General features: G+C 38.7%; 1 protein-coding gene across 1 annotated transcript; it reads right to left on the bottom strand.

The window, feature by feature from the left end:
- Positions 1 to 5,548: 5,548 nt before the first annotated feature.
- On the bottom strand, positions 5,549 to 11,501 carry LOC128026481 (protein odd-skipped-related 1). The gene is made up of 3 exons (XM_052613668.1): positions 11,246 to 11,501; positions 7,100 to 7,780; positions 5,549 to 6,393 (listed from the first exon to the last, which is right to left on the bottom strand). The coding sequence occupies exons 2-3, from the start codon at positions 7,759 to 7,761 to the stop codon at positions 6,261 to 6,263; spliced, it is 795 nt and encodes a 264-aa protein (XP_052469628.1). The 5' UTR covers positions 7,762 to 7,780; positions 11,246 to 11,501; the 3' UTR covers positions 5,549 to 6,260.
- Positions 11,502 to 13,331: the final 1,830 nt, after the last annotated feature.

The following is a 13,331-nucleotide window of genomic DNA, read 5'->3' on the forward strand; positions in this document are numbered from 1 at the left end:
TGTTGGGTTATTACGGGGACTGAATTTTTCCCAGTCTGTTCAGCTCTAATGAGAGCTAAGCTTTCACTTGCGCCTCTGCATAAAATAAAAGTCACATCAAATTTAAGAGAAATATCTGACCGAGCTGAAGTGTGTTGCAGCAGCTGGCACTTACTCAGTCAGTTTTTTTAATCAACAATGTTAGTATTCTTATGATATATAGCTTATTTATGCTTTAAAACTTTATAATGTGTGAATGTGAGGGCGTAGGAATGCTTTGAAAAGTGGGGTGGACATATTAAGGCGTTTGAAAAGCACTGATTATCTCCCAAAAACTTGAAAATTTATGGATTATTCCAGTATTATTCAATATTCTTTGAACTAATATGCATTATAACTCACACTCTTTTTCACAATGTCCAGCTTTCTTTCTCTCGTAAACATGTGTGGTGATTTATCCCAAATTCACCTCTTACACAGACAGTCTTTTCTGTCGAAGATCTGAAAGCTGCATGTGCATTGTGCAGCTGATAGTGACATTGTGTCCGTTTCTGTGTAAAGGTCATGCATGCTGACCAATCTGATTCCATTTCATCAGGACCATCTTTCACCATCTCTTACTTCCTTTTTTGTTTGTGCTCACGTTTACATTAGTACATACTGAACACACATACTGTGACTTTGAACATTTTTGTTAATTAAAAATAATTATTGATTATTAGTGTATTATGGATTATCTGTCTTAATGTTATCAAATTTTATGGGTTAATTTCATTTTAGAATACATTTTAAAAAATCATAAATTTAGCAATATCACCAAAAAAAAGAAAAAATGGTTCTCAAAATTCTTCTGCCTGCATGAATGTAACAGCATGAATACATGCATATAAAGTGAATTTTAAAGTGGTAAGGTGGTTAATGGTGGTTATTTCACTGATATTGTTGTCCACATAAAAAGTCCCTCTTTGGGGTAAAAGTTATATATTATATAAATATATATGGGCAGTATTAAAGTATCGTTACCTCGGAATAAAGAGTCTTTTGTTAGAGATTTTGCTTTATCTTGTATTCCGAGGGATATACAAATATATCTGCATAACATAGTACTTAAAAGTTACATATACCGTTGAGTGATAAAGTAACATGAATTGGTGACATACATGATGTGTTAAATAGATGTAAACAGTTGAAAACCGGATGTTTATCAGTATATTGGATCCATGCAGTTGGTCTTAAAGAGAGAGAGATCACTCACTGCACTTAACTGAAACTGAATATCTTCTGGATCTTTAATAAGAATCAGTTTAAACCTACTGTAGCTGAATAAATTAAAAGTTTTTTTGTATATATTTATTATTTATTTGTTCTCTTGTGTTTTAATAAAAAAAATAAAAAATAGCTATATTGAGATGTACATCGTTATCGTGAAATACATTTCTCATACCATGAAATAAGATTTAGGTCATATCGCCCACCCCTAAAAATAATATATATGAAGCCTTATATTCATAGTTTTACAATACTTCTAGTGTTTAAAAATGTTTTTCATTGTCATTAGCATTAACACATAAAATGAATGTGTTCATGTGAGATTTTTAATTTGCATTGTATACAGAAAAGTTAATGAATGTAACACTGACCTGTATAGTTCCAGCTTAATTTAAACTGACTCTTATAAATTTGACATGGACTGCTGACATGTCAAAGATGTTTGAGGTCAAAGTTCAACATTTTAGGCAAACATTTTCTGAATAAATGAGCAAAAACCCAAGAATTAATAACATTAATCACTGTTCTCCCCTATATGGGTATAAACTCTTTGTGTGTGTGTGTGTGTGTGTGTGTGTTTGTGTGTGTCTTGTTTAATGGTCACATCTTGCTGGCTTTACTTCCTCTTCCTCCAGTCTGAGGAAACCATGGACTCAGGAGGCCTGTGTGTGTCCGTCTGTCTGTCAGTGTGTCCTCTCTCCATCCTGCTGTCCTGCACTTCACCCCATCCTGTACATGTGCACTGTGGCCCACTCTCGTGTGTGTGTGTGTGTGTGTGTGTGTGTGTGTGTTCATGTGTTCATGTGTCACCTGCTCCTGAGTGGTAAATGTGTCATCATATAGCCACTGTCTGCCACTCCAGTTGACCTGCTCGAACATCTCACTAATTCATGTATTGGTCAGCGACATGCTGAGAAAGTTCTCACTGCTTGTGCAAGTGTTTCCAGCTGATGTATTCGATATTGCAACATTGCTTGAGCGATGTTTAGATTTACAGGAATATGGTGGTGGTGTTATTGTTTGATCGGTTGCGTCAGCGCTCACTCATGGTGTGTAAAATGTTTTGAAGTCAAAGCAATGGGGCAAGTCTAAATGTGTGTGTATGTGTGTGTGCTTGTGTGTGTGCTTGTGTTTGTGTGTGTTCCTGGCTCTTGTTCAGCAGAGGGTCAGTTTGAGATGCTGATGGACTGATGTGTTCCGGGCAGGCAGAAGAATGAAGGACGAAGCACACCTCCATCCTGTAACCTCCCTCTCCTTCTCCTCCTCCTCCGTCTGTCCTTCTCTGTAACCCATAGTTGGCTTGGTCTAAAAATGATTGCACTGAATGTAAAAAACACTGATACTGCTGTAATACATACCATATCTGAAGCATTAAAGAGAGTGTTTGTTTAATGAATATGATAAATACTTTTGTCAGAACTGATTTCATGCTCCACTCTGATCTTCCCTTAAACTTTAATGAGTTTTTGTGGATAAGTCTTGACTTTCCGAAGCTTATGAAGCCAAAAGCACCTGAGAATGAGTTTTGATAGGTCATGAAATGTTGTTGGCAGTTAAACCACACCATGTCAAATAATGATCATCCTCAGATTTTTAGTGTTGCAGTGGTTTTGAGATTGCAGTCAACTTGGGAAGTTTATAATTATAAAGAAAATCATATTGACTTTTCCCTTGGAGGAATTATTTTTTCATCAGGCTTAGCTCTTTAGTTTCAGTTTTCTCTCTCTTCCAGTGAACTGGATTTTAGATTATAGGATTTAATTCACACAGAGTGCTCTCTTTCTCTCCATCTCACCCTTTTTCCTGCTCACATAAAAAGTTGAACTTCAAGGCAGGATGTGTTGACACATATTGAAACATTTACCCATAATGCCCCGATGAAGAAAAACCATTGCCTTGCAATCAGATCAACACATTTTTTTATTTATTTAATAAAACATTTACTGAGTTTTTTTTTTATATATATTACTGAGTTTTTTAACCCGGAGCATGAGCCAACTAAATCTGCTGTAATTCCAATTGTAATTCCAGAAAAAAAAAAAAAAAAACTTACTGTCACACACACACTATATATATAGTGTATATATATATATATACACACTGAACTCTCAGTTTACATTTTCAACAGTGTGACAAATCAACGAGTCACCATGGAAACGAATGCTAAGAATAAACATGGCATGGTACCTCCATTTTATTTGGAACTGAAAGCTGAGTTTATCCACTTACCTTTAAAGACATATAACCTGCTTTCTGGAATACCCCCTGGTGTGTGAACTGGCAAAATTTCCTGTGGTCGTGGAGTACAAGGGGATATTTTGGAGCCCTCTCAACAGCGGCAAAAGATTGAGTGTTTTCTATGTTTCATTTCCCTGCACAGATTCTGTTTCACCCGGCACCACACTTTCTGTTCCCCACTCCTGTCCAGAATCTCCTGTGTCTCCTTTGGTTCCACCCAGTTCTGATTCACCTGTGTCATTAGAAATCCCACCTCCTCATCCAAAGCCACCCATTTTTTCGGCTCTACCTCCCATGGTTCCCTCCAGCTTCATCCTATTTATCGATCCCGTGGCTCTACCTCAGAACCCTGGGCTCCACCTCAGCCTTCCGACCCCTCATCTCCTCCTTGGCTCCTTCTCCTCTGCTTCCACCCTGGCTCCTCCTTCTATCATCTCCTCTGTAGTGGTTCCCTCAGTCAGCGTCCCCTTAGTTATGCCTCTCTCCAGCTCCACGTCCACCTCCTAAGCCCCAACCATCCCTTCTTGTTGGACTAAATTTTTTCTATGGAGCAAGGATGTGCCTTTTGGATGGGGAGCTAATGACAAGTGTATGTTAGGTTCTGTTTCAGTGTGGTTCTATTTTTTACTTTTTCCTGTGTTTGACCCAGTTTCTTTTGTTCCCTTTTTCCCACCACTATATGGTTTCAGATTATATCGCACCTGTTTCTGTTCACCCTGATTACTGGTGTATTTTAGACCTGTGTTTGGTTCAGTTCATTTGTCTGTTATCGTTGCGTTCTCCTTGGTTGTTCTGTCCCATGGTTAATGCATCCTGAATTTTATTTAATACATTTTGATATTGTTTCAAATAGATCGTGCTTCGACTACTCAATAAGTTTTTTTTTTCTTTTTGGAAACATCAATGATTTTTGTTAATTAGTCAGAAATAGTTTCAATTCATAAAACAGCAAACACTGCTATTTTTATTATATTTAATAATTATTATATCAGATAAGAAGCTGTTTTCACCCAAAAAATAACCAAATATGATAAATGTGTTGTTATTATTATAATAATGTTCCTTGCTTGCGAATTGCTTCATAACATTGCTTTGTAGTTTTCAGCGTACTGTAAGATGATTCTGAAAAGAATACTGAATCCTCTGCTTGTTGACCGCTTCTTGAAAGCCAAGGGCGATGATGTCAGGGCGAAAGTAATCATGACTGTGCACGGAAACTCACATCATACACAAACCCACACACATTCTACACAAACACATACTTCCATTCCTGTGAACAAACCCAAGAGACCAACTCTGGGTGTAGAGCACGAACTGTATCACAGATGTTGTGAAAGTGTTTGGCACTTTGCTCACCATAGCAGAGGCAATAAATCTGATGTTGTGGTCTGAATTTTGGAATGGTACGTTTTTAAAGATTCTTCTACATTTGTGTTTTTAAATTGTGCAGTGGCCGGAGTGCTGGTTGAGAAATGCTGTTTCTGTAATGGGCCAATTCATCTGGGTCTCTAAGAATGACTGGCTCTGATGATCCCTTTCATAAGCTTTCTGTTTCAAATAGAGCCATCCATGTTTGGTTAGAGTTGAGCATCTAACACTACTGATAAATCCTTCTCTGTGCAGAGCAAGACTTTTTTAAATCTCTCTAAACACCCCATTCAACCTCTGAATTGTGTTTGCAGGTGTGTCTGCTTGCTCTGATTTCTCTATGAATACGTTTACTTTCATGCCCTCTGATGGCTTTTTAAAGCTGCAGTGATTTAAAGCTCAGAGAACGTATCAAGATGCTTATGAGAACAGCAGCAGATGTCGCCTTCCAGGCAAATGTGAAGTCAGTCCATGTCTTCACATCACAGATCATTATTTATTGATTTATTCAGTCAAGTGTGGAGCACATTGTTTATCCCTGCTTATTGTTTCATTTTGAATTTGTCTGTGAAGACCAATTCCCTTTATTTTGTGCCAGTTGTACATCTTTATCTCTAGGTTTAACATTCTTTGACTCCAGAAACGTGCTGAGAAGAATAAGGTTGGGATTTGCACTGATTACGACAAACATGCATTTGATACAGAAATGACTATTTATTTTCAAAAATAAGTTTAAGGAATCCAGTGATATATGAAAATAATCAATAATCAGATTAAAGTGCCAAATATCAGTTATACAAAAAAATAATGTACAAAAGGAGGAATTACATGATTGAAGGTGTCTTTGGCTAGAAGAAATGACTGCTCGACTGACTTCGGGTTTTAAATGGAAGAGCTTTGATGGGCTCTCAGTAACTGCATTGGTCCGAAGAGTCTGCCTTCATCAATGACAATGTCAACAATATCTAGAAAAATCATTGTTTATAAAAATAAAACAACAGATCTGTGGGAATGGATAGTCTGCCATGCAGACTAAAATCACAGATCTCACTATAGCTGTTCTCTTTGGTGTCGGCACTCTTCTTGCTTATTTGTTCTTTCTCAAATCAATCAATTTGATCTTCTTAAATCCATGTTAAAGCTTCTGCTGAGTTCCATGACTTCTTATCCGGGTTCTCCATTCCTTTGTATCAGTCAAACTTTTAAGGCACTATGACTGTAGGTTATGGAAGAATGCCTTTTTAGGAAGCTCTTTGGTCAGACCCAATCCATCTTTGTGGCGTTAAGCCATACGCAGAGGTCCACAGCCCTCAGATGGAGTCCCTGTGGCCTTGGAATGACAATGTTATTGGCTGGTGTCACTAGGTTTGGTTTTATAGCGTCCCCATTGATTGAAACAGATGCCCTCACTTTATCTTGGCTGGTTTGAGCTCCTTGACTTGCATGTGTAATGTTTTGTGGACAGCAAGAGTTCTGGACTGACAGAAACCCTTTCCACACTCCTGACATTTAAATGGCTTCTCTTTGGAATGGATGTACCTTTAGAGAACAAAGGAGAGAAAATAGTTGTGGTTGGTTAGTGTGAAGTGTTGTAATGATGACAAAAATAGTGCAATAGTTGTCTACGTTGTCCCGTGACAAATCTGCAAAAGTTAATTAAATCCCAAACGTGATGTATATCTATGATAATTGTCTGTGAGGCAAAAAGCCAAACTCATTACTGAAGAATTGGAGGAGATTGTTCAACATGTCTCAACTAATTTAAATCATTCTTAAAGTACTGGAATAACAAATGTCATAAATCACAAGAGCAGGTGTGGTTTGAAAAAACTGATTTGTTTGTCTGCATCTGTTGTGCTTAATGTTTTGCGAGGCAAACCACCATAACTTTAATTGCAAACGTTTTTCCATTAAAAACATGCATAACATATTGATTAATTGATAAACCCACACACAAAATGAAATAAATAAAATTAAATGTATGTACACACACACACACACACACTCATATATATATATATATATATATATATATATATATATATATATATATATATATATATCATAATGCAGCTCATAATGCATGATGAGGTCATAATTGGGACAGAAGCTGCAGGTAGTTATGAGTTTGTGTGTCGTAGTTTGTTATACCGTACGTTTATAAATTGGCAGGTATGAGCAAGAATGTATTTCAATATCAGCTCTAATCAACTGTTCTGAGATCAGTGTACTGATATGTGTTTACCTGTGGTCTCTCAGGTGGTCCTGCCTCCTGAAGGCTTTATGACAGATGTCACAAGTGTACGGCCGTTCATCTGTGTGCGTGCGCTCGTGGATCAACAGGTTGTAGGACTTGGTGAAGTGGCGCCCACAGAACTTGCACACAAACTCCTTTTTCGTCTTGGATGGGAGTCGTCCTCGGCTTGGTTTTCTTTCCGGCGAGGAGAGCTTGGCCACATCCAGCAGGCAGCCTAATGAGGGTGAGCGCACGTGCCCGTTGTTAGTGCTCAGATCTTCCGCCTTCAGGGCGTCGTCCTGCGTGGCAGCTGCCGCCAGATTGGCAAAGTCAAAACGGGGTTTGCTTTTGCTTAACGCTCCAGAACAAGGCCCAAGGGACTCCTGCTTGGCGGGCTGGACGAGATGGGGGAACAGAGGGATTGAGGGGAGAGGGAAGCGGGCGTCCACCAGTCCAGGCAGCTTGGAGAATGTGCAGCGTGGCAAAGTGAATGGTGGATAGCCCAAAGTCCACTGGTGCAGGTGGACGGCATGTAAGGCACTGAAACTGTAGATGCTTGGCATCTGGTCGGCAGGCAAATGCATCCCATTAGAGGTCTGAAGGAAGGAATAGTTTGCCAGCTGCAGAGAAGGATGAAGAGGCACTGGTGCTGGGAGCGTTTTACTGCCCATGACTGATGCCAGAAAGTTTCTGTAGGATAAAAAAACAGAGCTAAATGAGTGAAAAGTAGCACATTCTCTCAAAAATAATACACCTGCAGGAACCTTTTGAGAATTCACCCACTATGTTTGCATTTTCCGATTACTATAGGCCTATATTTTGCATTACTTATAAACATCTTGCTTTAGTCCTTACAGGCTGAAGGGACTTCCCTAAAAAAGAAAGAAAAACACAGACACACACTCACGTCAAAGCATAAAGTGCACTTGTCAAGCAAGGCACATTGTCTAACATACTGAAAGAGCACACTTCAACGTGAGCACACAAAGCAATGCTCAAGCCTGCCAGGTGAATGTGTGTGCATGTACATTTCTGCTGCATGCTTAAAATATGCCTATGGCCATGAAGACGAAGGTGACATACCTGCCTCGACTGTTTAATCAGGTTGGATGAGGACAGACACAAAGCACAATAACTTCTCTTTGTTTCATCAGGAACTACAAGCACACACACACACTCACTCACTCACTCAAACAGGCTTGGTGTGTTTACAGTGTTACTCATATCGTCTGGAGGATTTTTTTTTCACATAGTTTTATAAGCACCACGTGAAAGAAATGCAACAACGTGTTGTGTGTTAAGATTACTGTGAATAGAAAAAAGAGACTCTAGGGATACCAGACATGGTTCTGGTTACAATGGATAAGATCAAAGAGCTGCTAAATTTGTTTAAAAGTCATGGCCTTGTGTGTTATGTTTTAAAAGTTCCTTAAAGGTCAAGAAAAAAAAGTCACATCGCTAGAAACGTTTCCAGCTAAAAGTTCTATGCAAATGATGAAGCTTTACTTGTGTGTATTTCTGTTTTGAATACTCAGGATGCGGAGAGAGTCTGATCTGCGGTAAATAAAAAGTGAAATAGTCCTAATTAGTCTTTCTGAAGCTCAAAGCTCACCCGGGGATTTGGACGCTCTGATCATTGCGCAGAAGTAATTGACTTTTACTTACAGGGGTCATTAGAGGAGATCAGGACTCGCTCCCGAGAACAGGCTCGTACTCTTAACCCTTTGAAGTCAACATACCTTTAAAACGAGTGACGGAGGGGAATGTGTTAGCTACCTGAACTGTCTGCTTAACCGTTAAAGTTTTCGGGGGAAAGGCATTTCTGATTTGTGGGATTTCACAAGTGCTTGGACATTTTTCTTTCCAGGACATTGTTGGCTAATTAGTCGGATTTGCGCACATGTGTCTGGGTAGATCTCACAGATTTTGTTCCCCACGCCAGGCCGAATCAATGCTGTGGGGCTAAAGACGTCTATCCCAGACAAGGTGGTGAAGGAGTCTCGAAAGTCACACCACAATTTGTTGAGTTCGGGTCTACCCCCATCCACAATGAGATGTAGGCTAAATCTCTTCTGTGAAGCGTTTTTACTCAAAATCTGGGGAAACTTTTTTTTTTTTTTTTTTTTTTTTTTTTTTATGTAGGCTATCATTTAAATTTGAAAAGAAAAATCCCATTTGTTATATATAAATTGAAAGTAGTAGCTTATTCTGCAAACCACCCATCAGTGAGCAAATACTCCAAGAATATTGTCAGACGCATGGTAAGAGCCTACAGTTTGCGCCCCGATTGTGGCCTCGGTCTATCAGTAAGCTTCCTTATCAATAACTTTGATTGCTCGGCTTTCATCAGTAGCGCGTTGAGCGCGCGGAGGTCATCAGTGTTTTATCTCTCGGTAGGTGTGAATTTGCGCCTGTCGCGCGTACAGAGATCAGAGAGAAATCTCGACGTGTATTACAGGAATTTATCAAGGTCTCGAGGTTCATACGTTAACTACAGGCCTTTGGTCAATTGTGCAACGATTATCAAGTAAGTGTATGTTTTCTTTTTTTCTGCGCAGCCCCCTGAGAGGATGTGATCACTTAACTCTGGAGAGAGAGAAACACACCATTCATTAAGCACCGCCAAACAGTTGACTAAATATACAAATATATTTAAGATCTTCTTTGTTTGCAGTTTGATGTAAAAACGCGTTTTCCTGTACAATATCATACGAAAAAAATTGACAGTATAATATTTTAAAATAGTAGGCCTCATAAACATTGCCAGATTTAAACTAAGGCATCTTGTGTAGTCAAATCAAAATATATAACCTAAATGTTAAAGCTAAATAGTTCACTCTCCAAATACTGATATAGGCCTACAAAGCCTAATAATAATAATTCCAAATGCCTTAAATGTTAAATTATGCTTGTTGTTATATTGTTATATCTGTTATCTAAATTCGTTGAATTTCTCTCTAGCAACATTAAACACATCGTGAATAATTTAAATGTTTTAACAGTAGTCGTTTTGGAGAAGGGGCATCCAAAAAATGGATTTTTTTTTTTTTTACATTAATATATATAAGGCCAAAATGCTAAACTGTTACTTGAACCACGATTGTAACATTTATTTATTGATATCTAAAATGTTTAAAAATGTTTTTTTTTTTTTTTAATACAAAATGAAAGCTTTCAACCAATAAACAGTTAAATAATTATCAATACAGTGCATATTTTAAATTAGGTCTATAGGGAAACCTATGTAACTATATATTCCACATTACTTTAAAAGAAAAAAACAATGTTTATATTTTAAATTATATGAATGCTAGGATTTTCTAGCCTTTACTTCGTTTTTTTTAAGTGACAAAATAATAATTTTTGCTGCTTCCGCAAGACACTGTAAACGAATAGTGCTTAAAATAAGCCGAAACAAACGAATAATTGTTATTTTTCTCATTACCGAGCATCACTGTAAAACTTTAGAGGTCCATTCAAAGACTCGAGACCACCGACCACAAGCCCACGCGTGGTTTGGGGGGGGGGGTCGCCTAACTTTATACAGATGCATAATAAAATCTGAAGTTTAAGATTTGTTTCAACGAATTCATGCTTGTTATAGTTCTAAACGAAAACCATCGGATGACATTAGAGCGGCTTCAACGCTGTCCACAGACTAGCCTACATTTCTCATATATTTGATGTATTTATATATTTATGAGTAATACGCCTACTGATGTTGTGAAAACAAAATTATTTTATTCCTCAGACACACATTTTTACCCGAATGTTTTCACACCACTTAGGATAAATAACAGTTTGGAATGCGCATCCCACCTGTTGATCACTGACCGACCACTATTAAAGACCATCATTGACACATTAGATACTTTGCCTGACTTTTATCTGCTTTGAGCAATAAAATACTTTGCAAGTGCAGTGCAGTTAATGCAAATTTCCCCAATGTCCCAATTTCCTAAAAGTTTTACACGTCCTGTCAGTCACACTTTACAAGCAATTTCTCGCTCAACTAATTCATTCTCAAGTGCACTTGAAAATTACACATTTGTTGTTCACGCCTACCGCAGGAAATCACCGCCAATATACAGACTATAGCCTATGTCTTGCAATAGTAGTAAAAGCTTGTATTCCAAAATTCCAGAAAATATTTACCAAATCTTGGTGAAGCGGGACGATCCAAAATAAGAGGATTTACGGTCACTTAGTCGTCCCGCAAGGTTTCAAAGTTCAGCGCAAAACTCTCGGATCGGAGAAATGTTCGTCTTCCTCAGCATGTTCTCGCAGCAGAGACACGGGAAAACCCTGAAGTTCGCACAGCTGTGGTCCAGCGGTTGTGCGCTGTGAGTATTTGGTTACTTGGGGTAGAAACTCTCTCTCTCCCTCCCTTACTCTAGCTCTGTCTTGTGGTCCCAAAGTCAAACCGCCTCTTTATTGTAACCCAACCCGCGACGTCACACAGCCAAACCCCCAACAAACTGAAGCGAAGTTTCCTCCACCACCGTACAGCAGCGCTCAGAGCTGGAGGAACAAACACACGCACTTATCACAAAGCCTACATGTCAGAGGACTGAACCCCACTGCAACTTGTGAAAGTTTTTTGAAAACCTTTACGTTGTCAAATAAAGTTTGCAGGTCTTTCACCAATTGCACATGATGAGCATGGTATCCTGAAGACGGAAAGAGAAAGACACAAATTAAATCCATAAAATGTAAACAATTAACATGAAATATAATGTTTGGTAAACGTGTATGTTGTTATTATTATAGGACGCATAGGCTAAATAAGCGTTCGTTTCTAATCTGAGCTTCGGGTAACAAAATATAGTCTTTTTTAATTCACGTTCTCATCAATAAAACATATGCACAGAAAGTCAAATAATTCTTATTTAAAACGAGCTCCTGTGCGAAATGTTGGTGGCAACAAATCAAGCTTCACTTTGTTAATTAAGTTAAATATACAACTGCCACCTTTAACTTAGGCTCTCTGCGAGGAAGAAATAAGAGAGCAGTTTTTAACGTCCCAAAACCATTAGTCAATTTGTCACCCCGACCCCGGCGAAGACCGGTTAAGAGCAAGAGCTTCATTTGCATTATGCAGGGTTCGAGCACATTTAGACAATTAATCTAAAAAAACGTGTGTATTTTGATTTCAACAAATTCTGAAGTTCCGAAGTCATTGCACTAGTTTCCAAATATTTTTTTCTTATTATTTTTATTCACTAACTCGATTGGATGTCTGGGGAAACCTGTGTGACGTCATCTTACATAAATTCCTCCAAGATGCATGTCGCAGGTTCCTTCATGTGAGACGCACAGAGACATCCGACTCAGATCAGAGCAAGACAAGCACACTGCTGCGCATCAAGTAAGCGCTCAATACGCGCCACCTGGTGGCGAGAGCGCGTACACTTGCAATCCAGCTACTGGAGAGTCGCTCAGCCCCACCAGAGATATAACTTCGTGCAGAACCTAGTTCCAATCATGTTCTAACACAACTAGGCTACCTGTAATTTTCAAGTGACCCGGAGCTTAGGTGTGTTTGCTGAGAGCTGGAAGTACATTTGGCACAACTTATATTCTGAGTCATGTCTGTTGAACAAAAATCAGAAGTAAAAATTTAAACAGAGTTCTATAATGGGAGTGTGTAGTCACCTGTGAGATGTTTGGAGGGTTTTGTTTAAGCTTAGAAGTTAGATTAATTTATCCTCTCATACAAGGATGGAATTGTCTACACAGAGATGCAAAATGCTGAATGCAAAGGCTCATGCGGTTTATTCCTGCTGAATGTTCTCAGTTGATTTTATGAGAAAATTCTGGCTGTCTGTGAGTCCATGTTGCATCACTAAGCACAGTGCAATAGCCCTAACCTCAGGAAATTAATCAGCAAACCCTGCCACGGAAGCTGTGCGCCCACTCCTCGGCTGCATATAATAAAAAACAGCAGCTAGACATCATTTACATTTTTGGAGGGGAAAAGAAAACAAACTGTAAAGAATATATTTGGTGCGAGAGCAAGTTGCGCACATTTGAAGCACAGCTCTCACACTCGCACACACACAATGAGCTCTGCACATGCACATGAACGCACACTCCAACACACGGCTGACTGAAGATAAAAAGAACTGTTTACAGCTCACTTACATATTTCATCACGTCTATTTACAAGACTTTCACTAATCTAAACACTTCAGCCACTGAAAGTTTAACATTTCAAAGTCTGTGAAGTCAAAGAGCTGCT

The sequence above is a fragment of the Carassius gibelio genome, chromosome A13, assembly GCF_023724105.1.
Source record: "Carassius gibelio isolate Cgi1373 ecotype wild population from Czech Republic chromosome A13, carGib1.2-hapl.c, whole genome shotgun sequence".
In the NCBI taxonomy this organism is placed as follows: Eukaryota; Metazoa; Chordata; class Actinopteri; order Cypriniformes; family Cyprinidae; genus Carassius; species Carassius gibelio.

Excerpts from the sequence above, each read along its gene's own strand:
- LOC128026481 (XM_052613668.1), bottom strand. The coding sequence starts at position 7,761 with ATGGGCAGTAAAACGCTCCCAGCACCAGTGCCTCTTCATCCTTCTCTG. Across the intron at positions 6,394-7,099 it reads GACCACCTGAGAGACCACAG|GTACATCCATTCCAAAGAGA; the intron begins GTAAACACATAT and ends TGTTCTCTAAAG.